This window comes from Sinocyclocheilus grahami, unplaced genomic scaffold (assembly GCF_001515645.1).
Source record: "Sinocyclocheilus grahami isolate Dianchi unplaced genomic scaffold, SAMN03320097.WGS_v1.1 scaffold730.1, whole genome shotgun sequence".
NCBI classification, from domain to species: domain Eukaryota; kingdom Metazoa; phylum Chordata; class Actinopteri; order Cypriniformes; family Cyprinidae; genus Sinocyclocheilus; species Sinocyclocheilus grahami.
In genome coordinates, this window is record NW_015505909.1 from 17,129 (window position 1) to 43,144 (window position 26,016).

The 26,016-nt window shown below is 39.4% G+C and overlaps 4 protein-coding genes across 7 annotated transcripts in view; 2 read left to right on the forward strand and 2 right to left on the reverse strand.

Annotated features, from left to right (window-relative positions):
- The window catches only part of rars2 (arginyl-tRNA synthetase 2, mitochondrial), an 18,438-nt gene extending 16,905 nt beyond the window's left edge, over positions 1-1,533 (forward strand). The window contains exons 13-14 of the mRNA XM_016244660.1: positions 748-847; positions 972-1,533. Coding sequence (XP_016100146.1) covers positions 748-847; positions 972-1,058 — 187 coding nt within the window. The 3' untranslated portion in view covers positions 1,059-1,533. The remainder of the gene's footprint in view (positions 1-747; positions 848-971) is intronic.
- A 3,125-nt stretch (positions 1,534-4,658) lies between these two features.
- slc35a1 (solute carrier family 35 member A1) lies at positions 4,659-16,045 on the reverse strand. Its single transcript, XM_016244678.1, has 8 exons — positions 15,913-16,045; positions 15,635-15,812; positions 15,361-15,520; positions 13,991-14,143; positions 12,149-12,215; positions 11,901-12,077; positions 11,573-11,707; positions 4,659-5,007 (listed from the first exon to the last, which is right to left on the reverse strand). Exons 1-8 carry the CDS (start codon positions 15,923-15,925, stop codon positions 4,874-4,876), a joined length of 1,017 nt encoding a protein of 338 aa, XP_016100164.1. The 5' UTR covers positions 15,926-16,045; the 3' UTR covers positions 4,659-4,873.
- A 1,555-nt stretch (positions 16,046-17,600) lies between these two features.
- LOC107560485 (zinc finger protein 239) lies at positions 17,601-24,749 on the reverse strand. 4 transcript variants are annotated; one of them, XM_016244673.1, is made up of 3 exons: positions 24,674-24,749; positions 18,845-18,916; positions 17,601-18,302 (listed from the first exon to the last, which is right to left on the reverse strand). In XM_016244673.1, exons 2-3 carry the CDS (start codon positions 18,903-18,905, stop codon positions 17,701-17,703), a joined length of 663 nt encoding a protein of 220 aa, XP_016100159.1. In that variant the 5' UTR covers positions 18,906-18,916; positions 24,674-24,749; the 3' UTR covers positions 17,601-17,700. The 4 variants fall into 4 exon arrangements, with proteins under 4 accessions (XP_016100159.1, XP_016100156.1, XP_016100157.1 ...); XM_016244670.1 differs by having other exon boundaries at positions 18,845-18,913; positions 24,674-24,731; XM_016244671.1 differs by lacking the exon at positions 24,674-24,749 and adding an exon at positions 23,658-23,679 and having other exon boundaries at positions 18,845-18,913.
- A 193-nt stretch (positions 24,750-24,942) lies between these two features.
- Positions 24,943-26,016, forward strand: part of bub1 (BUB1 mitotic checkpoint serine/threonine kinase) — a 29,277-nt gene continuing 28,203 nt past the window's right edge. The window contains exons 1-2 of the mRNA XM_016244661.1: positions 24,943-25,126; positions 25,508-25,567. Coding sequence (XP_016100147.1) covers positions 25,104-25,126; positions 25,508-25,567 — 83 coding nt within the window. The 5' untranslated portion in view covers positions 24,943-25,103. The remainder of the gene's footprint in view (positions 25,127-25,507; positions 25,568-26,016) is intronic.

The window sequence follows — 26,016 nt, forward strand, 5'->3', positions numbered from 1 at the left end:
GTGTGAGAGAGAGAGTGTGTGTGAGAGAGAGAGAGAGAGAGAGTGTGAGAGAGTGTGTGTGTGAGAGAGACGGAGACATGGATCTGGCTGCTTGGGCAATAATAATGGCAACATTCGTCAGAGCAAGATGGAAATATTCCTTTTCTACACTAGATTCAACTCATTTTTTAAACTCGACATCTACAAAATGATGAACAGAGAATGCACATTGGTGCTTGTTGAAATAATTTTATTATAAATCTGAAAAAAATCATTAATTTTAACATGTACCATTAATACAGATGCTGCATTTACTGCATCTGACATATTTTTCTCATTGACACACCCCCCAAAAAAATCTGAAAAATTAAAACGCAGTTTCCCACTTCTAATGATGACTTTTGATGTTCATGCGCATCGAATATGATCTTTCTGGTCATATGGCACTCGCCAAATGGTTTATTATTTAGTTTATCATCTTTTGCCGCAGAAGAGCAGTCAATTTTTTCAAAAATGTAATATGAAGCTTCTACGAAGCAACATTTATCTGTAGAAACATTGTGAACGTGAACAGTACAGGCACAGGTATAAACATACAATATGTGTCACAGGACCAACCGTCATCGTTTTCAGATAACCTCTATAACCTCCACAGGCCAGGATGCCAAACGAAACGTTTTCAAACGTAGATCTGGATTCATGTAGATGTTTCCATACTGAATGCAACTGGGCTGAACTGTCCAGCGCTCGTTGGGAGTTTGTGGCCTGAACGTCTGTTCTGACGAGGTTTTCCTGTGTTTTCAGTCACCTGGCGGCCTCGGCTCATCGAGAGCTGCCCGTGAAGGGGAGTTCAGCGGCCGTGGCTCAGGTAAACACACCTTTAATGTTCGTTTTAATCAAGGCCGGTTTCAGATCGCATGCATTCGTTGTGCGCTGCGATTCAGGCCACTGTTATTGCCCTGATGTGCTTGTGCTGTCATGCTTGTCCTCAGGCCCGACTGTGTCTGTTCAGCGCCGTCCGCTCCGTTCTGGCCAACGGCATGAGGATTCTGGGTATCACGCCGGTGGAGAAAATGTGACTTTCTGTTTGTTAATCGCTAAATAAAAGTATTTTCCCTTTGTGTCTGCTCGTTTCCTGGTAAAGCACACTTCATCACGTTTTATGTATTTACTGAGCATCTTTAAATGACTTGCGAATGAGGCCACACTGAGCGAGATGTGTCCGCTAGAGAAGTGTGTTGTAGTGCTGCTAGCCTTCAGTATCAGCACTGGACGGCTTGGACCTGCGACAGCAGCTACATTTACATGCAGCCACATCATCCAGTAACAGACGGATCATTCAGACTGCAGAGCCTTCATGTAAACGCCTCAGTCGCTCTGAATGTGCTCCATCTGAGTAAAGGGGTGGTGGAGATCATCTGGAGCCACGATTCTGACTTTCTCTCAGCTGGATAGAAAGTAACTGCAGTGCTGTGATGTGGGTTTATGCACATCTGTGTCCCTGGAGCACAAAAGCATTCTTAAGTCTCTGGGGGATATTTGTAGCAATAGCCAACAATACATTGTATGGGTCACAATTATACATTTCTCTTTTATGCCAAAAATCATTAGGATATTAAGTAAAGATCATGTTCCATGAAGATATTTTGTAAATGTCCTACTGTAAATATCAAAACTTAATGTTTGATTAGTAATATGCATTGCTAAGAACGTCATTTGAACAACTTTAAAGATGATTTTCTCAATATTTAGATTTTTTTGCACCCTCAGATTCCAGATTTTCAAATAGTTGTATCTCAACCAAATATTGTCCGATCCTAACAAACCATACATCAATGGAAAGATTATTTATTCAGCTTTGAAGAATTGACCCTTATGATGGTTCTGTGGTCCAGGGTCACATATTATGAACCAGTCGGTGGACAAGATGAAACCTGAATATTTTCTACATATTTGAAGTTTTTGACATTTTTGGATTTTGAAATGTGGCATCAAGTCTGCTGTCAGCAGCTCCGGTCTTTCTCCATTTCTAAACGCATCAAATAAAGTTTTGTGTGGAATACATGTAATGCACATGTAAACAAATATGCTTTTATATATGAAGAGGAGTTGGATTGATTGGGACTGATTCATGTAAACAGACCCGCTGTAGTCCAGGACTAGCAGTGTGTCCGTGTCACGTTTAATCGAGCACATTTAAGCTCTGCCTCATAAATCCATACAGAGCCTGTCCCGGATCAAGAGGCGTCCCCTAAACACAGGATTCAACATTTACTCTGCAATTAAAACCAGTCGGCTATCCAAACCCGTAAGGCCCTTACGTTCAGCTTGTGTCAATATTTAAGAACGCTTGAACAAACAACATTGGCGATCAAAACCCAAACCTGTCTGAAGTGCACATGTACATTCTAGTGCTGTCAAAAAACTACATTCAAATTTTGTACTTAAATATGATCAAAATTCGAATTATATTCTAATTTAAAATGCATAATTTCGTTTAGAGTGAAGAATAGCTTTTGGCTTCTCTCCTGAGGCCACAAGAGGGCACATCGAGCAAAATATTACTAATGCACGTTTATTCAAAGCGTAAGCTAACGTGACTAGCTGTGGAAAAAGTGCATAATTTTATAAACCAATTATATTTAAGTTGCTTAAATAAAGATAAACAAAACAGCAACATGTATGTATGCATAGTTTAATACAAAGGGCGGAAAGCCAATCACACAGAGTACATTTTTCATTTAAAAACATGAGATGCAGTGGGATGGAAAAAAAAACCTGCCATAAAGTCTCGATATAGGTTTTTTTCAAAGTTGAACTTACATTAATTTTACATGGCTTTCTAAACATGCGGCTCCTTTGTGCGAGACGTGAGTGCAGCGGTGATAGATGTCCCTCTAGAAAATGCGATTAATATGCGTTCAGTGTGAACGGCTTGGCCTCAGTTTTGACGTAAACAAGATCTTCTCCGCATTGATGTTCTCTTTTCCTAAAATTCAAACCAATATCAGTTCTGTTTAGGGTTCAAGTGTAATGCCGCCACTTTTATTGTTTCTGTGCCACTTAAACACTGCTGATCACAACAATCATTTATATTATCTGGTAGTTTTAGATATTTGTGACCCTGGAGCACAAAAGCAGTGTTGAGTCGCTGGGGGATATTTGTAGCAATAGCCAACAATACATTGTATGGGTCACAATTATACATTTCTCTTTTATGCCAAAAATCATTAGGATATTAAGTAAAGATCATGTTCCATGAAGATATTTTGTAAATGTCCTACTGTAAATATCAAAACTTAATGTTTGATTAGTAATATGCATTGCTAAGAACTTCATTTGAACAACTTTAAAGATGATTTTCTCAATATTTAGATTTTTTTGCACCCTCAGATTCCAGATTTTCAAATAGTTGTATCTCAACCAAATATTGTCCGATCCTAACAAACCATACATCAATGGAAAGATTATTTATTCAGCTTTGAAGAATTGACCCTTATGATGGTTCTGTGGTCCAGGGTCACATATTATGAACCAGTCGGTGGACAAGATGAAACCTGAATATTTTCTACATATTTGAAGTTTTTGACATTTTTGGATTTTGAAATGTGGCATCAAGTCTGCTGTCAGCAGCTCCGGTCTTTCTCCATTTCTAAACGCATCAAATAAAGTTTTGTGTGGAATACATGTAATGCACATGTAAACAAATATGCTTTTATATATGAAGAGGAGTTGGATTGATTGGGACTGATTCATGTAAACAGACCCGCTGTAGTCCAGGACTAGCAGTGTGTCCGTGTCACGTTTAATCGAGCACATTTAAGCTCTGCCTCATAAATCCATACAGAGCCTGTCCCGGATCAAGAGGCGTCCCCTAAACACAGGATTCAACATTTACTCTGCAATTAAAACCAGTCGGCTATCCAAACCCGTAAGGCCCTTACGTTCAGCTTGTGTCAATATTTAAGAACGCTTGAACAAACAACATTGGCGATCAAAACCCAAACCTGTCTGAAGTGCACATGTACATTCTAGTGCTGTCAAAAAACTACATTCAAATTTTGTACTTAAATATGATCAAAATTCGAATTATATTCTAATTTAAAATGCATAATTTCGTTTAGAGTGAAGAATAGCTTTTGGCTTCTCTCCTGAGGCCACAAGAGGGCACATCGAGCAAAATATTACTAATGCACGTTTATTCAAAGCGTAAGCTAACGTGACTAGCTGTGGAAAAAGTGCATAATTTTATAAACCAATTATATTTAAGTTGCTTAAATAACTATAAACAAAACAGCAACATGTATGTATGCATAGTTTAATACAAAGGGCGGAAAGCCAATCACACAGAGTACATTTTTCATTTAAAAACATGAGATGCAGTGGGATGGAGAAAAAAACCTGCCATAAAGTCTCGATATAGGTTTTTTTCAAAGTTGAACTTACATTAATTTTACATGGCTTTCTAAACATGCGGCTCCTTTGTGCGAGACGTGAGTGCAGCGGTGATAGATGTCCCTCTAGAAAATGCGATTAATATGCGTTCAGTGTGAACGGCTTGGCCTCAGTTTTGACGTAAACAAGATCTTCTCCGCATTGATGTTCTCTTTTCCTAAAATTCAAACCAAATGCGGATTTTTATTTTAAATTCGACGAATATTCAAAATTCGATTTATTTATTTTTTTGACAGCCCTAGTACATTCAGTGTAGTGTTGTGGCATCAGTATATCTGCATCAAGACCTATAAATGAAATTATACAGAGAGAAAAACAACATAAAACCAAAGTGTTCCAGTCCTTCCCACAGCCCACTGCCACCCTCCTTCACTCCAAACACCTATCCTCGCTCCTGCTGTAGTGTAGTCCGTTCATGTCCAGCAGCAGATGCGTCGCATCAGACTGTGATGAGTTTCTGCGTGTCCTCTCCGTCTGTGCTGGGCTTCTGCACTCTGCTGGTGTCTTGTTTGGGCAGTCCGTACAGGTAGATGGACACACACACCAGCAGAGCTCCGCCGAGGAACGTCGCCGCTGCAAAGAGCAAAGAGTGTGAGCACGACACGACACGCTGCGAGGCCCTGCCTCTCGACATGAACTAACCACGCAAAATACTTATGAAGCATCCTAACTGTTACATTCAAAAGTTGTATCGGTCCATATTAAAGCAAGACGGAACAGGCAAAAGCATGTTTTTGGAAACACACGATTGCAAGCATTTACATGATTTGGCTTGCTTAGTTGGGGACGTTTGACTGACTGCACAGACACTATTGAAGAGAGCTGAACTGGATCTCTGAATCATCAATGAACTGACTTTAGCTGGAAAATGACTGTGTTATTGTCTTCTTGCATCACTGACAAACTGTTTTCCTGTTTAATTAACACTGTAAAGCTGCTTTGACACAGCCACTATTGTATAAAGCGCTGCACAAATAAAGGTTGCACTTTATCTATTTGCATCTGTAGAGTTCAGTTTCAATCCATATCTTTAAAGGCGGTGAGTTTGTTTCTCCTGTTCGGAAACACTTACGCACGCCAAACTTTTCCTCTCTATATTCTGAAGGCTTTTACGGAGAAGTGTGTTCGTATTTCATTCACACTGATTTTTACATTTTATTCCTGAAAACATGGTGAAAATGTGTTTGTTTTCTATCCGTTGACAGTATTGTCTGGTTTATGGAGTGATAAAAAGAGAAATCCCCTCTGGAAAAACCTTTAATGTGTCAACAAAATCAAACAGGAATTATGAACCTGGCTTTATCCAGTGTTCATATTTATGTTCAGGAAATATATGCAAATTAGCATATATTAAATTAGATAATACCTCATTTGCATATGTAAACATTAATCAGCTGGGGAAGTCTGGAGATGTTTGTCTATCAGTAACATCTTTCCTCTTCAGCTGTGCTGTCTTGCTTTAAAGAACTCCAGTTAACATGCACCTATTGACCTTATTGTAATGTAAACTCATTCAGCCATGTGGACGAAACCAGATTAACTACCATGATGAGCTGCAGATGAATCATCAGATCCACGACGCACATCATTTGCTCTGTGAGGAGTCGCAGAAAGACACCAAACACGGTGAAGGTTTGTGGCTCAGGTCTTACAGCGATCAAAGATTTCTGTATACTACAGTGCTGCTTGAAAGTCTGTGAACCCTACAGAATTTTCCATATTTCTACATAAATATGACCTAGAGATCATCAGATTTTCACACAAGTCCTGAAAGCAGACAAAGAGAATCCAATCAAACAAATGAGACAAAAATACATACTTTGTCATTTATTTTTTTCTGGAAAATGATCCAGTATTACATATCTGTGAGCGGCAAAAGTGTGTGAATCTCTAGGATTATTGAAGTCGAAGTTAGAGTCCATCAGTTCAGAGGTGTTTTGACTATCAGGAGTCAGTGCCTGCCCGGTTTTATTTAGAGAACAGGGATATATCAAAGTCTGATCATGTTTGCGGAAGTGTATCAAAGGATCTTAGAAAGAGTTGTTTTTCCAGCTCATCAGGCTGGAAAAGTTCACAAAGCCATCTCGAAAGAGTTTGGACTCCAACGATCCACATTCAGAGAGATGGTGTAGAAATGGAGGAGATTCAAGACTACTGTTACCCTCCCAAGAAGCGGTCGACAGACAAAGATCACTCCAAAAGCAAGACTTGTAATAGTCCGCGAGGTTGCAAAGAAACCCAGGGTAACTTCTGAGCAACTAAAGGCCTTTCTCACATTGGCTAATGTTCATGAGTCCACCATCTGGAGAACACCGAGCAACCATGGACACCAATGGTAGAGTCGCAAGAAGAAAGCCACTGCTCTCCAAAAAGAGCATCACTGCCCGTCTGCAGTTTGCTAAAGATCATGTGGACAAGCCAGAGGACTATTCGAGAAACGTTTTGTGGACGATGAGACCAAAATAGAACTTCTTGGGTTCAAATAAGCAGCGTTGTGTTTGGAGAAAGAAAACACTGCATTCCAGCGTAAAGTCACACTAGACTTTTTGTTCCATTGACTTAATAATAATAATTTTAATTTATATAGTGCCTTTTCAACACCCAAGGTCACTTTACAAGTCAGGTTTAAGGAACAGAAACAAATTAACATCAATACCAGAAGACAGAATACATACCAAGAGCCGAGAGTAATATACAGAGACCACTTACAAAGTTAGATAAGAGATACAGCTGGGGAAGTCTGGAGATGTTTGTCTATCAGTAACATCTTTCCTCTTCAGCTGTGCTGTCTTGCTTTAAAGAACTCCAGTTAACATGCACCTATTGACCTTATTGTAATGTAAACTCATTCAGCCATGTGGACGAAACCAGATTAACTACCATGATGAGCTGCAGATGAATCATCAGATCCACGACGCACATCATTTGCTCTGTGAGGAGTCGCAGAAAGACACCAAACACGGTGAAGGTTTGTGGCTCAGGTCTTACAGCGATCAAAGATTTCTGTATACTACAGTGCTGCTTGAAAGTCTGTGAACCCTACAGAATTTTCCATATTTCTACATAAATATGACCTAGAGATCATCAGATTTTCACACAAGTCCTGAAAGCAGACAAAGAGAATCCAATCAAACAAATGAGACAAAAATACATACTTTGTCATTTATTTTTTTCTGGAAAATGATCCAGTATTACATATCTGTGAGCGGCAAAAGTGTGTGAATCTCTAGGATTATTGAAGTCGAAGTTAGAGTCCATCAGTTCAGAGGTGTTTTGACTATCAGGAGTCAGTGCCTGCCCGGTTTTATTTAGAGAACAGGGATATATCAAAGTCTGATCATGTTTGCGGAAGTGTATCAAAGGATCTTAGAAAGAGTTGTTTTTCCAGCTCATCAGGCTGGAAAAGTTCACAAAGCCATCTCGAAAGAGTTTGGACTCCAACGATCCACATTCAGAGAGATGGTGTAGAAATGGAGGAGATTCAAGACTACTGTTACCCTCCCAAGAAGCGGTCGACAGACAAAGATCACTCCAAAAGCAAGACTTGTAATAGTCCGCGAGGTTGCAAAGAAACCCAGGGTAACTTCTGAGCAACTAAAGGCCTTTCTCACATTGGCTAATGTTCATGAGTCCACCATCTGGAGAACACCGAGCAACCATGGACACCAATGGTAGAGTCGCAAGAAGAAAGCCACTGCTCTCCAAAAAGAGCATCACTGCCCGTCTGCAGTTTGCTAAAGATCATGTGGACAAGCCAGAGGACTATTCGAGAAACGTTTTGTGGACGATGAGACCAAAATAGAACTTCTTGGGTTCAAATAAGCAGCGTTGTGTTTGGAGAAAGAAAACACTGCATTCCAGCGTAAAGTCACACTAGACTTTTTGTTCCATTGACTTAATAATAATAATTTTAATTTATATAGTGCCTTTTCAACACCCAAGGTCACTTTACAAGTCAGGTTTAAGGAACAGAAACAAATTAACATCAATACCAGAAGACAGAATACATACCAAGAGCCGAGAGTAATATACAGAGACCACTTACAAAGTTAGATAAGAGATACAGAGAGAATGTAGATAAACATCCATAACAGGGTACAAATTACAGACTAAAAACTGAAGAGTAATACTCTTGTGTAATAAAATGTGTTTTTAAGAGGTTTTTGAAGGAGAGAAGGGAGGATGCTTGACGGAAGTCTTGGGGAAGAGCATTCCACAATCTGGGAGCCACAACACTGAAATCCCTAGCTCCCATAGTCACCAGACGAAGTGAGTGACGTGACGGGTGACCCAAATGCTCTGCATTTAACCCATCCAAAGTGCACACACACAGCAGTGAACACACACCCGGAGCAGTGGGCAGCCATTTATGCTGCGGCGCCCGGGGAGCAGTTGGGGGTTCGGTATCTTGCTCAAGGGCACCTCAGTCGTGATATTGAAGGTGGGAGAGAGCGCTGTACATTCACTCCCCTCACCTACAATCCCTGCCGGTACCTTTGGGTTACGAGTCCGACTCTCTAACCATCTAACCATTAGGCCACGACTTCCCCCTAAGACGTGACTAACAATCCCTCACTAGAAGATCGTAAGGAGCGAGCAGGAACATAAGGCAGGAGGAAGTCAGATAAATATGTAGGACCGAGGTTATGGAGAGCTTTATAAGTGACAATTAGTATTGTGTAGTTTATGCGCAAAGAAAACGGAAGTCAGTGAAGGTGATAGAGGATTGGGGTAATGTGATCGCTCTTTCTTGTGTGGGTAATCAAGCAAGCTGCAGAGTTTTGAACATATTGTAGTCATTTGATATTATTAGCTGACAGGCCATAAAGAAGTGAATTACAGTAATCTAGTTGAGATGTGACGAAGGCATGTGTAACAGTTTCAGCATCCTGCTGACTGAGAGGATCGAATACGAGAGATATTACGCAGGTGGAAAAAAAGCTGTCTTTACTACTTTACCAATGTGATCATTGAATGAAAGAGTGGACTCAATGAGAACACCACGATTGTGAACTTTAGTGGAGGGCATAATCAGATCACCATCCAGATCCATCAGTTGACCAGAGAGAGAGCTTAGATACAACAGCTTTAGAGCCAATCAGAATTACTGATTTATCAGAGTTAAATTTAAGGTAATTTGCCTCCAGCCAAGGCTTGAGTTCCTTGATGCAATTTGTTAATGCAGGCGAAGGAAACACTGAGGTGGAAGGTGCGCTAAAATAAATTTGAATGTCATCTGCATAACAGTGAAAGTTAAACCCATAGCGTTTGATTATTGGTCCAATTGGTAGCATATAAATTATAAAGAGGAGAGGGCCCAAAACAGAACCTTGAGGTACACCAGAACTGATGGATTTGGTAGATGATTTGTGTTTCTGGTATATAACAAATTGTTATATTTAATTGTTATAATTGACTTCCATTCATACACATGCAAATGTGTCAGACCAGAAACGCAAGCCCGGGCGAAGATATTTTGCATTTCACTGCGTAGCAAAGTTCAAATTTGGTGAACTCTGACCTGCGAATTCACGTCACGTGAATGCGTGAGACCAATAGAAGATCAAAACGTCACAAAGTGACCTCTAGGTACAGAAATGGAGGAAACGCTAATTTTAGTAGTGTCACATCATCCGGTTTTATACAAAACAACTTTAAAAGATTACAAAAATCACATAAAAAGTGAAGCGGCTTGGTTTGCGATGGCAAAGCAAACAGGAGCGGATGGTACGTTTGAACAGTGAAACGTGTAATTTTATGTGATTTTTCTATTACATGAGATTTGTATGTGTGCGTGTGTGTACTTGATTAACTATACTTGTGACTAATTGTTATCACTTAAATAGAAAAGAATTATGACTAGTGAGGATATTTTGGCGCATGATGTCATATCCTGCTCCCGCCCCTTTTCACAGCACCGTCCGAAAAAATTTCACATGCTCAAAGTCTACTGACCATGGCTTAAGAAACTCATCCCATCTGTGAAGCATGGTGGTGGTAGTATCGTGGTTTGGGCCTGTTTTGCTGCATCTGGACCAGGACAGCTTGCCTTCATTGATGGAACAATGAATTCTGAATTATACCAGCAAATTCTAAAGGAAAATGTCAGGACATCTGTCCGAGAACTGAGTCTCAAGAGAAGGTAGGTCATATAGCAAGACAACGACCCCAAGCACACAAGTCCTTCTACCAAAGAATGGTTAAAGAAGAACAAAGGTAATGCTTCAGAATGGCCGGGTCAGAGTTTGGATCTTACTCCAGTTGAAATGTTGTGGAAGGAGCTGAAGCAAGCAGTTCATAGGAGGAAACCCACCAACATCACAAAGCTGAAGCGGTTCTGTACTGAGGAATGGGCTGAAATTCCTGATAAGCAGTTACAATTTAGCTGCAGTTATTTCTGCAAAAGGGGGTCAGGCCAGATACTGAAACAAGAGTTCACACACTTTTGCCACTCACAGGAAAGTAACACTGGACCATTTTTTCTGGATCAAGTGTATATTTTTGTCTCATTTGTTTGATTGGGTTCTCATTGTCTACTTTCAGGACTTGTGTGAAAATCTGATGATGTTTTGGGTCATATATGTGACCCTGGACCACAAAAGCAGTCATAAGTAGCACGGGTATTTGCAGCAATAGACAAAAATACATTGTTTGGGTCAAAATTATTGATTTTTCTTTTATGCCAAAAATCATTAGCATATTACGTAAAGATCATGTTCCATGAAGATATTTTGTAAATTTCCTACCATAAATATATTAAAACTTTTTTTCTGGTTAGTAATATGCCTTGCTAAGAACTTCATTTGAACAACTTTAAAGATGATTTTCTCAATATTTAGATTTTTTTGCACCCTCAGATTCCAGATTTTCAAATAGTTGTATCTCGGCCAAATATTGTCCGATCCTAACAAACCATACATCAATGGAAAGCTTGTTGTTTATTCAGCTTCCAGATGATGTATAAATCTCAATTTCGAAAAATTGACCCTTTTGACTGGTTTTGGGCTCCAGGGTCACATTTATGCAGAAATATAGAAAATTGTGAAGGCTTTCACAGACTTTCAAGCAGCACTGTATATACGCCAGCAGACCAGCTGCCACCTGAACAGAAGACGACATGACTGAACGATGCACTCACTGATCTGCAGGCCGAAGAGAACGACGGACGCCACGGTGGACAGGACGATGGCAGCGGCCGCAGAGAAGCCCTTCATGATGTTATCGGTGTATTTCACCACCACAGACGTGTACATTCCTCCCACGCTGGCCAAAACTGCAGGCAGAAAGCAGAGAGAGAAACCCGTCAAACCGCTTCATTGGCATTTAGGAGCTTTGCGTTTACAATGAGAGGTGTGACGCCCGCTGGAGTCCGTTTAAACGGACAGGACGTTCCTGTTCAGTGAGCCGTATCCTCCAAATGCACACGACTTCACAGTGGAAATAAAGGTCATGCAGACGTTACTCACAGATGACTAAGCAGACCCATGGCGTGTATCCATAGAAGAAGCCTTTCTCCAAGACTTGAGCACCGTCTGTCATGAAGACACCTATGAGGGTCACCACGATTCCTGACAGGTACATCTGGATGTTTCGCACCCACAGAGACGTGTCTGAACTCTTCAGGACCTTCTCGAAGTACACACCTGATCCAAAACAGGGAGTCACTAATGCTCCGTATGAGAAACCACCAAAAACATGACTGAACATATGGTACCTGCAAACCCAGAGCAGAGCACCGCCACGGCGATCGCCATGAAGCCCAGGAACGGGTTCTGCTCCACCTGAAGCACAGAGAGATGTCCTCATTTCAGCCACAGATCAAACACTTTAGGACAGCCGACATTATACATCGACACTACTGGTCAAAAATTAAGATGCTCTTCTCCTCACCAAGGCTGCATTGACTTGATCAAAAATACAGTAAAAACAATAATACTGTGAAATATTATTGGGGGCTTTTAGGGGGATAATGGGAGGGGGGACCCATGGCACACCATTTGACCTACAGTCACCAAAATTCATACACATGTAGAGCTCATCAGCCCCAACAACTTTCGCACTGCATGTCATAGGCTCCGCCCAACAGGAAGTCAGCTATTCAGGGTTTTGTGAAAAACGCATGCTGTGGAATTTGATATACTCATCCTAGGGTTTTCATCCGATCGCCACCAAACTCGGACAACATGATCTCAAGATACTTGAGATGTTAAATTGTGAAGGGATTTTTGATAACTCGAACGGTTTAGCTGTGGCGAGATGACAAAATTATGGCAAAAAAGGGAAACATGAAGTGTTATAACTTCAGCATACAGTATTCAGTCTGATTTTGATCAAACTTCAGCACTTTCGTTGCATGAGGCCAATCACACAGATGTGACTATTAGGAGTCAAAGTTATAGCGCCACCAACTGGCAGCAGGAAGTGTGTCATTTTCAAAATGCTTTGAAATCAGACTATACTTTTTCTTAATTTACTTCAAACTCATGAGAATAATGTCAAGACATGGCCGATGTAAAACTGTGAAGGGATTCTTGATATCTTACATACTGTTGCCATGGCAATGCGTCAAACTTTAATATTCTTTTGCAGTGTTTTTGAGGCACTTAACATGCTTAGAGTTTCATGAAAATCGACACACATCGGCATTAATGATCAGCGGTGCACATACGTTTTTCAGTCTGGTTCTCATGGGAGCACCTGGAGATTTCGTTTGGTGCTCACACTGCACATAGCATGACTCATTAAATATAACTATCCTTTATTTAGTTAATTTTATATATATATATATATATTTTTTTTTTCTCTATAGCGCCACCTTTTGACTAAAGTGGGGGGTGGGGTAGTTTTAGCTACAGACACCAAACTCTGTACATATATTGCTCTCATCTATTTATTTAATTCAATTTTATTTTTTTTATATGAATTTTCAACATTTTCAAACCTAAAATCAGCAAGCTTTTATTTTGCTGGGTTGTTGTCACCAAAATAACTTGCGGTCAGTGAATGCCACAGCTGCTTGTGCTGAAACCAGCAGTGCGTAGCCTGGGTTTATGCTAATGATAGTTAGACACTGGCAAGAGCTCAGAAATGAGTGTGGAGCAGGCGCTCTATAGCGCCACCTTTTGACTAAAGTGGGGGGTGGGGTAGTTTTAGCTACAGACACCAAACTCTGTACATATATTGCTCTCATCAAGCCGGACAACTTTCTAATGTACAGTCATTAGCTACGACCAACATTAAGCCAGCTATTTTGGTTTGAATGTGGATTTTTGGAAAATTCAGGCTGTGCGTTATTGGATCATGTGACGCTGAAGACTGGGGTAATGATGCTGAAAATTCAGCTTTGATCACAGGAATATATTACTTTATTTCACTGTATTTTTGATCAAATAAAAGCAGCCTTGGTGAGCAGAACAGACTTCTTTCAAACACATTAAAAAAACTTTATTCTTAACTTTTGACTGGTAGTATATAACACTCTTGAGGCTCCAATCTAGACGCTACTGACTTCAAGCAGTCAATAAATCAGCTCATATGTGGCGAGTGTTGATCGTACCTGGACTCTGGTGGACTGCGGCGGCATCCACTGCACCAGTGTGACTCCTCCACACAGCATGAAGACTGAAAACCACTGCAGCCGGCTCAGAGAGCGGCCGAGCATCAGCACTGTACACAGGGCTGTACAGGGGATCTTCAGCTGATACGTCACCTGACACACAAACAGCGTCAGTCTGCAGCATTTGCTTGCTTTTCTTCCTTTGACTGGCAAGGAAAACTCACCTTTCCCCCATTCTCAATCAGGTAAAGCCAGCAGAAAGGATTTATTCAAATGTAAAATGTGTTTGTCAACATGAAATGCTATTCTCCCATAACCTGACACATTTCTGATTCAAACTAAATATTCAACGAGAAAAACAGGTAGGGCGAGATTCCATATGACTGACAGCTGTGTGACAAATAAGACATTTACGCCGTGAGCTGAAAAGCAAAGTCACTTCAGAGTGTACTGATGAAAGGTTTTGAAGACCAACAATATCAACACGAGGAACGATATCGATGGAATCACTTTTCCAGCTATCTGGTTGCTTCAGTTTGTTATTTGCCTAATAAATGACAATAAAATGTTTAGTTTTAAACAAGTTTTTGACATGGTCTAATACATTTGTTAAGCACTGTGTATAGCTACATAGTTTGTGAGGACATATGTCCAGCTATTTTTTTTAATAGTTAACTTTTAACTATTTTAGAATTATTCGTGAAATCAGTCATCAAAGCTCGGTGAATATTGGTCACAGACACAGAGATTTACTTAAAATTTCACCAAGCTGATTACTCACTAAAAACTCCCATAGATCATGTTTTCAGGCCATTTCAAGGCTTATTTTGACGTAACAAAGTGGTTATATCGAAGTGTGTGAGTTGTTTACTTACTTTTTTTAAAGTCTTCACATTAATGCCATTATATTGTTCATTCAGACTAATTTGCGATCGCGCATAAACATAAGAGGTGGGTTTTATTGCATGAACCAGTCATATCGCGATCAATCATATCCCCCATTCATTCTCAATTACCCCCCACCAAACACTTTAGTTGGTCTGTTAAAACTCAACGGGCTCAGGGGAGGCAAGAGAGATGTGGACTCCCGCTGTTACTTTACCTGCTGGTTACAAAACGAGTGATTTATACACTTTTCAATGCCATACTTTGTAATATTTGCATTGTTTTAATTTTGAACTATGATTTTGAGGAGACACTGCCTCCCTTTATACTGGGTAACTACAAACTGCTGTTACAGCGAGAGCTGCATGAAAGTTCTTCCTAAATGTCTAATTTTGTGTTCAACTGAAACAGTTTTGAACAACAGCAAGGACATGATGACAGACTTTGTATTTCTGGAAGCACGGAGGTCATTGTGTTCATAATACCTGGTAGACAGCGGCATCCAGGTTGCTTAAGGCCACGAAGGCCATGTTGTTCTGGATGGCGTAGACGACCGACGGCACGCTCAGCTTCAGCAGCTCCTTGGGACTCTTGAAAATGTGGCTGACCACTGCGCTTCTGAACCGGCCCAAGTCTCCCGTCTCCCTGTGTCACACAGCATCACAGCAGACGTGAGGAGGACAGAGCACACTCACCGCACTTTACTCTGACAGACAGACAGACACACACACACACACACACACACACACACACACACACCTGAGCAGCATCCCCAGGCTCAGCAGCAGCTTGATGAGCTCCGTCAGGCACACGGCGGTGGTGGAGAAGTACAGGCTCGAGGACACGGTCCTGGTGTATCTGAGAGCCACCGTGTATGCGGCAGCGATCAGGGTCATGACAGCCAGGCAGTAGATCTTGAAGAGCACACTCACGGACTCTGAGACACAGCAGCAGCAGCAACATCACTGCACTGATCCGTCACGTCAACTACCAGCAGCACGACACTTGATTCGTGTCCTACAGTAGCGCTCACTTACCGCTCGCCATCATTGATCTCTGTCGGTTAATCAGTGTTGATAGCAATCGATCTTCTGTCTTCTGATCAGGACGTCTGTCCGCATTTCTGTTTCCAACACGACTGAAGACGAGCGCAAGCTAGCGTCACGAGCGACACACCGGCGACATTTCAAAATAAAAGTCTGCTTGTGTGTAGGCCGATGGCTCAACCATAGACTGTTTCAACTGTACCTCAATGAATAAATCTACATTATTTATGTATATATATATAACTCTCATTTTTATGATACAGTTAAAATGTGATTTATATTATTTATTCAATTCCCCCAATTATTAACCATATTTAGAGTGTTTTAAATTCGCTTTAGTAGTGTTTTCACAAGTAGTACAGCCACTTCAGATAAATACATAAATAAATAAATCTACTCGCACATAATATGAATGAAATACAGGCACTTAAGTGTACTTAAAGAGAGAAACTTTCATGACTATGAACACACTTAAATAAGTGTGCACAAATGTCAAATTCAGTTTTACTTTAAAGTACACTTTAAATCATTAGGTTTTAGTTCTGTCTGCTTCACTAATAACATACTCAAGCACATGTGAAGAACTTGATTGTAATTTTAACTACAGTGTGTTATTTGATATTGCAATATATTTGAAAAGGCAACTTTATCATTACAGATGTGTGAATACTACATGCCATATATTTCTACTTCAATGACATTCATTAATGAATAAAGTATTTAGTTCAGCATAAATGCGTGTCAGTACAATCAGCAGCAACACTTTAACCACATTTCAAAGACAACAGGAGTAATAATGAAAAAGATGTCCTGAAGTCTTACTTAAGTGGGTCAAAAACAATCTAAACTTCAGCTAACTGCATTTAATATATTTTTATTTTAACTTAAACTATAATATATTTAATTGCAATTTATATGCAAGAGGTCTGGTGTGGAGTCAGACAAACACACACTTACACATGCAATGTCACTTCAAAATAAACTATTCTTATTCCTGCCAATGAATTAAAAAATATATATTTTTTATCAAAATAAAAATGATCCTCTGTTTTTATAATGCAAATACAATAAGTCAATATATATATATACGTTACACTTTATTTTAAGGTGTCCTTATCACAGTGTAATTATACATATAAGTACTGAGTAATATTAATGAACTACATCTACTTACTATATGGTTAGGGTTAGGATTTGGCTTAGGGTTACTTGCATGTAATTATGCATAATTAATTGTTATTATAATAGTAAGTACATGTATCGTGTAACAAGGACACCTTAAAATAAAGTGTTACCTATAGGCCTATATACGTATATATATACACAATATATATTGTAATAAAAGCTCTTTAAAAGTATGCTAAGGGTATTCCTTTGGAAATTCTTTCAACCTGATCTTATGCTTTCGTTATAGTTTTTAATCAGTTTTATAGAAATCTATAGATGTACCAAATGATTGACCATTAGGATCGGCTGGATTACATGTCCTTTCCTAATAAAAGTATTCTTATTCATGCAAATGAATAAGGAAAACCATTATTTCTCAAAATAAAAATGATCCTCCATTACTACTAATTAAGTCATTTATTATATCAGTAGGCAACCCAAATCAGATGAATCTCTTTTTTTCACTCATGCAATTATACCCCCATAAACACAAAAGAATAAAGCAGTAAGAGTTTTTGATAGATTTGTATTGTTCTCTTCGCATGTACCGACTGGAAGTGAAGCCAGCGCTGGTGTTTTGGGGGAGTCTGAAAGCAGAGGTAAAGCTGGACATCAAGCGGGCTGATGCGTCTGGTGTCGGTGAGCTCTGAGCTGATGGTCCCTGAGGTGCTCAGGCCGTGAGAAGCTCCTCTCACACTGCACACAGCCGTAGGGTTTCTCGCCGGTGTGTGTGCGCATGTGTCTGCGCAGCTGACCGCTCCTCCTGAAGCTCCTCTCGCACTGACAGCAGTGGTGGTGCTTCTCTGCCGTGTGTACGAGTGCGTGCCGCTGCAGCTCATCTGCGCTCTTGAAGCTCTTCTTGCACTGAGCACAGTGATGGGGCTTTTCTCCAGTGTGGATCCTCCAGTGGACTTCAAGTCTCCCCGGTCTGAAGAAGCCCTTGCCGCACTGCGAGCAGCGGTGGGGTCTCTGGCTGGAGTGTTTCTGTGCGTGCTCGGACAGGTTCTCCTGAGACGTGAAGCACATGTGGCAGTGTGAGCAGCGGTAGGGCTTGTCTCCGGTGTGTATGTGCATGTGTCGTCTGAAGCGCGCTCTCACGCTGAAGCTCTTCCCACACTCGGAGCAATAGTGAAGCTTGTGTGCTGAACTCTTTCCCAGTGTTGCTCCTCTCGTCTTTTCCTCCTCTTCATCTTCATGAATCATGGTGAGAACTTCTACAAGTACAATGTAAATGTTTTATTGCTGATAAATGTTAAAAAGTACATATGTGACCCTGGAGCACAAAACCAGTCATAAGGGTCCATTTTTCAATATTTGGCTGAGATACAACTATTTGAAAATCTGGAATCTGAGGGTGCAAAAAAATCTAAATATTGAGAAAATCATCTTTAAAGTTGTCCAAATGAAGTTCTTAGCAATGCATATTACTAATCAAACATTAAGTTTTGATATATTTACGGTAGGAAATGTACAAAATATCTTCATGGAACATGATCTTTACTTAATATCCTAATGATTTTTGGCATAAAAGAGAAATGTATAATTTTGACCCATACAATGTATTGTTGGCTATTGCTACAAATATACCCCAGCGACTTAACACTGCTTTTGTGCTGCAGGCTCACATATTATGAACGAATGGTACACTAAATAAACTCACTTTAGTTTATACTCATCTGGTTATACTGAGCGAGCAACATGAGTTCCAGAATCCAGTTGTAAACAGACATTAGTCCAGGTCTGATCCGTCACTTACCTTCAGATTTCACTCCACATGGCTCTGTTATATCTTCATATTTCTCCTTTGGTTGCATCATTTTATGAACTGCTTCAAATGGAAACACAAGAGCATTCAGAACACAAGCTACTAAATCATATGAATACTGGCATCATAAACGGCTTCACTCTTAACTTGATTTTCTCTTCATTTAATCAAAAAATGACAACGCAGTCACTCACCAAACATAAACCCTAATATTTCTGAAAGACGTCTCTTCTGCTCACTAAGACTGCATTATTTAGATCAAAATACAGTAAAAACAGTAATATTGTGAAATATTATTAGTTTAAAACAGCTGTGTTCTATGTGAATCTCTGTTAAACTGTAATGTATTTCTGTGATGCGCAGCTGTATTTTCAGCATCATTCCTCCAGTCTTCAGTGTCACATGATCTTCAGAAATCAGTATAATATCCTGATTTGCTGCTCAAGAAACATTTCTGATTATTATCAATGTTGAGTTGTGCTGCACAATATTTTTGTGGAAACTATGATGCTTTTTATTTTTCAGGATTCACAGATGAATAGAAAGTTCAGAAGAACAGCATTTACTTGAAATAGAAGTCTTTTGTAACATTATAAATGTCTTTACTGTCACTTCTGAATACTTTAATGCATCCTTGAATAAAAGTATTACAATTCTTTAAAAAAATCTTCTGAGCAGTATTGTTGACGCTAAAGATGAACAGAAACACTAATATCTAGACAATAAACATTGCTACTGTGTCTTGACATGAAGATGTAACAAAAGGGTGCATTTACACAACAATTGTACTTAAAAACGGTTTTTCCTTTGTGTTCTTGAAAAGTTTTGCATTTTTGTGTACGACAGCGTTTTCAAATCGATCACCGTTCGTTCACACAGATCAGCGAAAACGACTAAAAGCGTTGCATTACTCATGCTAGGCCAGTAGTAAGCCATGTCACAATGTTTAGGCCCCGCCCACGGCCGCTGACTGACCCCGCCCTGAGTGAGCCTCACACAATCCGCCATGTTTATCTGAAATGTCTTCTTACTAAAGCTATAGAAGTTATTCGGTCAAGAGCAGTGAGTGATTTTCTGTTTTTATTCATTGTTTGGCTCATATTAACAGCGTAGACAGCAGTAGGTACTGTATATTACGCTTCTGCTACACAGATCTAATACAGCTGTTTACCTTCACAGACATAACCCACTGTGTTTTTGTAACTCGTGTTTTTAACAAACTTTTGTGTATTTGAAAGTTTAAGCGCAATAAGACATGAAAGAGAGCTTAGTTTAGTGCTCATGCCGTGTGACAGACAGCCGCTTTCTGTGCGCTCAGAAAACACTTTATCAGAAGTTTAAACCGATATGGCTGTAAAACGCATGATTTCAGCACCATAGAAACGATAATCAAAACCAAGCGGATGCTTTTTGGCAGAGCATCTGAGGTGTGATCTGTAAAGGCTCCGCCCTATTCTGGAAAAGGGGGCGGGGAGTAGCATCTCATTTGCATTTAAAGAGACAGGCACGAAAACAGCGTGTTTCTGCTTCCACTCAAAATAGGCATTTTCAAAATGATATAATAAATGATCTGTGGAGTATTTTGAGCTGAGACTTCACAGACACATTCTGGGGACACCAGAGACTTATTACATATTGTAGAAAGGGGCATAATAGGTGCCCTTAAAGGATTAGTGTACTTCCAGAATAAAAATTTCCTAATAATTTACTCATCCCTCTGTCATCCGAGATGTTCATGTCTTTCTTTCTGCAGCTTCAAAGGACTCTACACGATCCCAGTCAGTGTTGGGTAAGTTACTTTCAAAAGTTATTAATTACTATTACTAATTACATCATCAATATTGTATTTAAATTACTTTATTAATTACTCTGTCTGAAAAGTAATTTAGTTACTCAATAAGTAACTTATTCAAATCGCTAATTAGGCTGCATTTTAAAATCCTATTAAAGCTTAAAGCAATAGAAATTACACTCTTTATTCTTTCAATTGGAGTCAAACATGGAATAATTTAGCCTTTTAGCTTTAAAACAACTGTAATACTTAAACATTTTTATAAAAAATGTAAGCTTCTTTGGTTAACAAATAGAAATACTCTGCAAAATATCTGAATAACAAAAAAAGCTTAAGAAAAGTTAAACAACATTTCAGTTTGGCAAGATGTTCAGGTAAAGCCCAAATAGTAAAAAACTAGTAAAAAAATTACAGAAATGATCTCCTCCGCTGAATAAAGCTGCGTCAGATCGCGCTGTTCTTCTGAGGTAAATTCCGGCTTATTCCTCATAGCAGGTCTTCTTTCAAAAACGATTAAAACTAGATGAATCTTGATTTTTTTTAATCTATTTTTTGTATCTAGGTGAGGGCGTTTGCGTGCAGGCGACTGCATATAATGAGCTCATATACGGGAAAGACTGTACCTCGCTTTAGTTTCATACGGATGACATAATCAGAGAATATTCGCTTTCGATTTGAATTCGTTCATTTAAAAGTAGACACTTCAAGCTTTCTATAGACATCTTTCGCATGTCTCTGTTTCAAGTATTCGCTGAGTTTGTGATGCGTAGAAAGTTGCTCACGGAGACCGAGACGGCAGAAAGCGCACCCTGTTTGTTTTGTTTATTTTACAAAAGCACAATGTTTTGTTGTTATTGTCAGTGTACACAAATAAAAGTAGGCCCTTTTTAGATTCGATTGATTTTAGTCTTATCTGTATCGGAGTATTTAATGTTTCTCTGTGAATCAGGAAAAACTGAAAGTAAACGCGCCGCCGCGCAGAGGGTTAAAGACGCTGCATTCAATTTTATCTTTATTTTATTTCAATTCAATATTGATTTTAGAACTGTTGAAATTACTTACAGTATGTAACGCAAGTACTTTATAAGTACCTGTAATTAAATTACCTAAAAATGAACAGTAGTCTCTTACTTTACTTTTTCAGTGGATTCAGTTACTTAGTAACGCGTTATACCCAACACTGATCCCAGCCGAGAAATAAGGGTCTCAAAAACCTTCATTTCTTTGCGACTGAAGACAGAAAGACACAAACATCTTGGATGAGTAAAGTGAACTTCTCCTTTAACGCCCCCTCAGGCAGGACATTCTAATTCCCAAATCACACAGAACATGTTTTTCACAAATCACACAGAACAAGATTCGGCAGTGGAATTTGAAAGTGGAAGTTTCTTTTTTAAACTTTTAAACGTCTTCTGACTTGAGCACTCGAGACACTGCAGTGGAGTGGAAAAGCGTGTGAAAAACACTTAACGTGGCTTAATGTTCTCAAACAGCCAGGGAAGATCAGGGTTTCTTCTCACGTTTCACTTGTCATAAACACTATACTTCTAAGACAATAGCATTGTAATCGAAGTGGATATTTTACGCTGAACGTGGCTTATGCACGGAGCCCCACAAATGACATGCAGGAAAAAAAACAGCCTAGGCCTAAAGCTTGAGCACAACTTACTATCTCGTTTCCTCGTATTGAGTAAATAGTGGGCACGATATAAAGGTTTGTTAGCTTGATTTGATTCAACTAAAAACGTGGCCACAATTTAGTAAAACATTTGTGCTTGACTAAAATTTAAATGAATAGCTTACATTGTGAACTTACAATAGCAGAAATAAGCATTTTTATTGAAAGTAAAGGTCCATGTTTAAAAAAAATATAAATCAAGGAAATTAGAAAAAAACATTTAAGAGATTTTTGATTAATTTCATTTTACACTTATGTAATACATATGTGACCCTGGAGCACAAAACCAGTCATAAGGGTCAATTTTTCAAAATTGAGATTCATACACCATCTGAAAGCTGAATAAATAAGCTCTCCATTGATGTATGGTTTGTTAGGATCGGACAATATTAGAAAATCTGGAATCTGAGGGTGCAACAAAATCTAAATATTGAGAAAATCATCTTTAAAGTTGTCCAAATGAAGTTCTTAGCAATGCATATTACTAATCAAACATTAAGTTCTGATATATTTACAGTAGGAAATGTACAAAATATCTTCAAGGAACATGATCTTTACTTAATATCCTAATGATTTTTGGCATAAAAGAGAAATGTATAATTTTGACCCATACAATGTATTGTTGGCTATTGCTACAAATATCCCCCAGAGACTCAACACTGCTTTTGTGCTGCAGGGTCACATATACAAACAATAATTTCAAGGTTTAATGGGTTTTACATGGTTCTTTGATTCTTTTGTAATGTGGTTTTGGTGAAGTTTACGCATTTGTCCTCCAAATTGACCCAACTAATCAGTTTATACATGAAGAAATTAATTAGTTTCGACAACTCCACACCAGACGCCAAGTTTTGTGCATTGTTCAGGTAAACTACGCACGGCGCGTGTCATGTGAGTACTAAACGGAGATGACTTATTCCTGTCCTATTGCCCTTAAACTGTCAAATACACACAAGGAGGTTATATCAAAACCACATAAAGTTCACATAAACACAGCCGGTTATGTATGTGAATGTAAACAGCTGGGAAAGAAATCGCAAGTGTGTCTGTGAATTAAAGTGCTGTGCTGTCTGTGCTGTAAATGTGAGTCAAACAACAGAAGACCAAGAGAAAATCCCTCACTGCTCTCGCCTGAATCACTTTAGCAGCTGTTAGATTATTTCTCAGACACTTCTCAGTCCCTTCACACGGCTGTGAGAAAAGTGAGGAGCACTGTCCAGAAGCTTCAGCTTTTATAACCAAAGACCAATGCAGATAACATTAAATAAATATGTCTTTTCATCAGGTAAGATAGATATTGATTGTTAATCACTGAAATCTCTAGGCTACTTAACCGGCAGTCTTGCATATCCGCCATGTTTGTAGTTCTTCAACACCTTTTATTGGTGTTTGTAGTTCTGACTGAATCAGTTAGTTGTGGGCAATGTTAGCTGTTAGCGTGTGCACAGATCTGCACTTCACATTTACACTGGAATTAGTAAACCATCTGGGAACCTTTTGGATACTCATTTCAACATACTACGATCTGGGACACTAATTGCAAATATAGCATGGATCGTATAGAATTGGGATGCAGCAACTGTTGATTTATGGAGAAAATAACCATTTTCACCATAATAGGGTGGTTGTGTACACACCGCGAACACATAACTATGTTAAAAACAATATAAAAGTGAAATTGGCATAATAGGTCCCGTGTAAACGGACTGCAGCCCTTTAAACCTGCTGCTGAGTTTGACTGAATAACTTCAGTAGCTTTAAAAAAAAATGTGTGTGTGTAGCCTATTTAATTCATGCAGCACCATTTTATTTTTGCATCTGATTATTCAGCAACTGCATCACTTTTATTAAAGCTTCTGAAGTTATTCAGTCAGAAGCAGAGAGTGATGTGCTGTTCTTCTTTAAGGACACCGACAGCAGCAGGTTTATTAGGCTGCTGTCAAGACCAATGCATTTATACACATCTGATTTGCTCCCAGCTGTTTTCATTCATTATGTTTGACATCCTTTCGTGTGTATTTGACCACTGTAGTGAAATAAGCTTGGACAAGAGAGCTCAGCTCAGCACCCTGACATGACAGGCGGCTTCATGTGCGAGGTTTTCATGCTTATTGCTCATTAATAACTCTTTTTAGCATCGAGCATGTCTCTCTTGATTTGTTCATTCATGCATTCATCCATCAGCTTAGTATAAACAGCAATTGTCAAGTGCAGGGATTATGAATTCAGAGTGTTTTTACAGAAAGTGATCAAGTGTATCTAAATAATGTTTTATGTCTTTAAATAAATCGGGGGGGAAACAAGTTTACTGGTCGAAATTTTCATTTCTGAGTATAAAAAGTTCGCCTACCTGCTTGTCCTGCAATGTTAACGCGGCTGTGCTGCTGCTGTTCCTCCTTCTGTTTACTAGTTTCACTCTGTGTTGTTCGCACTTTATGATTGACGCCTTATCTGTCCAATCGCAGGCCGTTTACACGAAGCTCTTAGCCAACCCGAGCACGGGGGCGGGGCGCGAAGGGCGGTAAACGTGACGCGGGGTTGTGTCGGACTCTGATTGGCCTTTGAGCCTCATGAAGGGTAATGATTGGCTAAGCGGTAAATTTGAAAACAGTTTGTCGTTGCAAATACACAGTTACCTCAGCGGGGCTAGTCAGCGGTCAAAACAGTCAACATATCTGCAGCTTTTAAGGCATTAATAGTTGTACCAAAGAGTTTTAAATGAGTCTAGTTTAACCGTAAACATTCACCCTCGGACCTTTTGCGTTCAACAAGAAGAAACGATGGACATTAACTATTATTTTCAGTGAGTAGCATGTTAGCATGCATCAGGGAGCGCATTCGTCCGGATAATGTTTATGTTCACTTCGTTTATTGTTCTTCTCGCATGATTTCCGTGATGTTTTTATTCTCTGTAACAGAACTGCTCGTTTTTCTAGCTCACTTGTACAGTATGAGAGCTGCTGCTTCGCTTAGTGTTCAGATGTTTACTGTGTAGGGGTTTATTAGATGATGTTTACTCTGGAGAAATACAGTAAACCAGGTCTGGCCAGTGGATAAATAATGCTACGAACACTGTATGTATCTCACTGTAAGGGTTGTGGTAGTGTGCGTGTTGCTATCGTGCTGGAAGCTAGTCTGAGAGGCTGACCCGCTCATCATCTGCTTTCACTGGTCCCCACCGCAGGGCCTTCGAGCTGAGCGTGCGCAGCTATGCTGGAGGAGACCCGCTGGATGCCTGGGATAAGTAAGAACACCTTCAGTGCCTTAATTAAGCTTTCAAAACCTTCCCCATGTCTGCCTGTTACTCGTGCGCAGTGTTGGGAGTAACGCGGGTTACGTAATCAGATTACTTTTTTCAAGTAACTAGTAAAGTAACGCATTACTTTTTAATTTACAAGAGAATATCGGAGTTACTTTTTCAAATAAGTAACGCAAGTTACTTTTTTTTTTTTCTCATCAATGTATTGATTGACAGCTCTGGTGTCGCCATGGTGACAGAAATCAGATGTTACTGTAGCTCTAAAATAAATATGAATACGCATTAATTCATCTCACTCACACACAACACAGATTCAGCATTCCTCAAAATGAATAAAAATCATGCAACTCAGAATATGACGCAAACCTGCAATAATTAAATGCTAAACAACACAAATATGCTTTATGTATTTAATCCCATTCTATTAACCAATG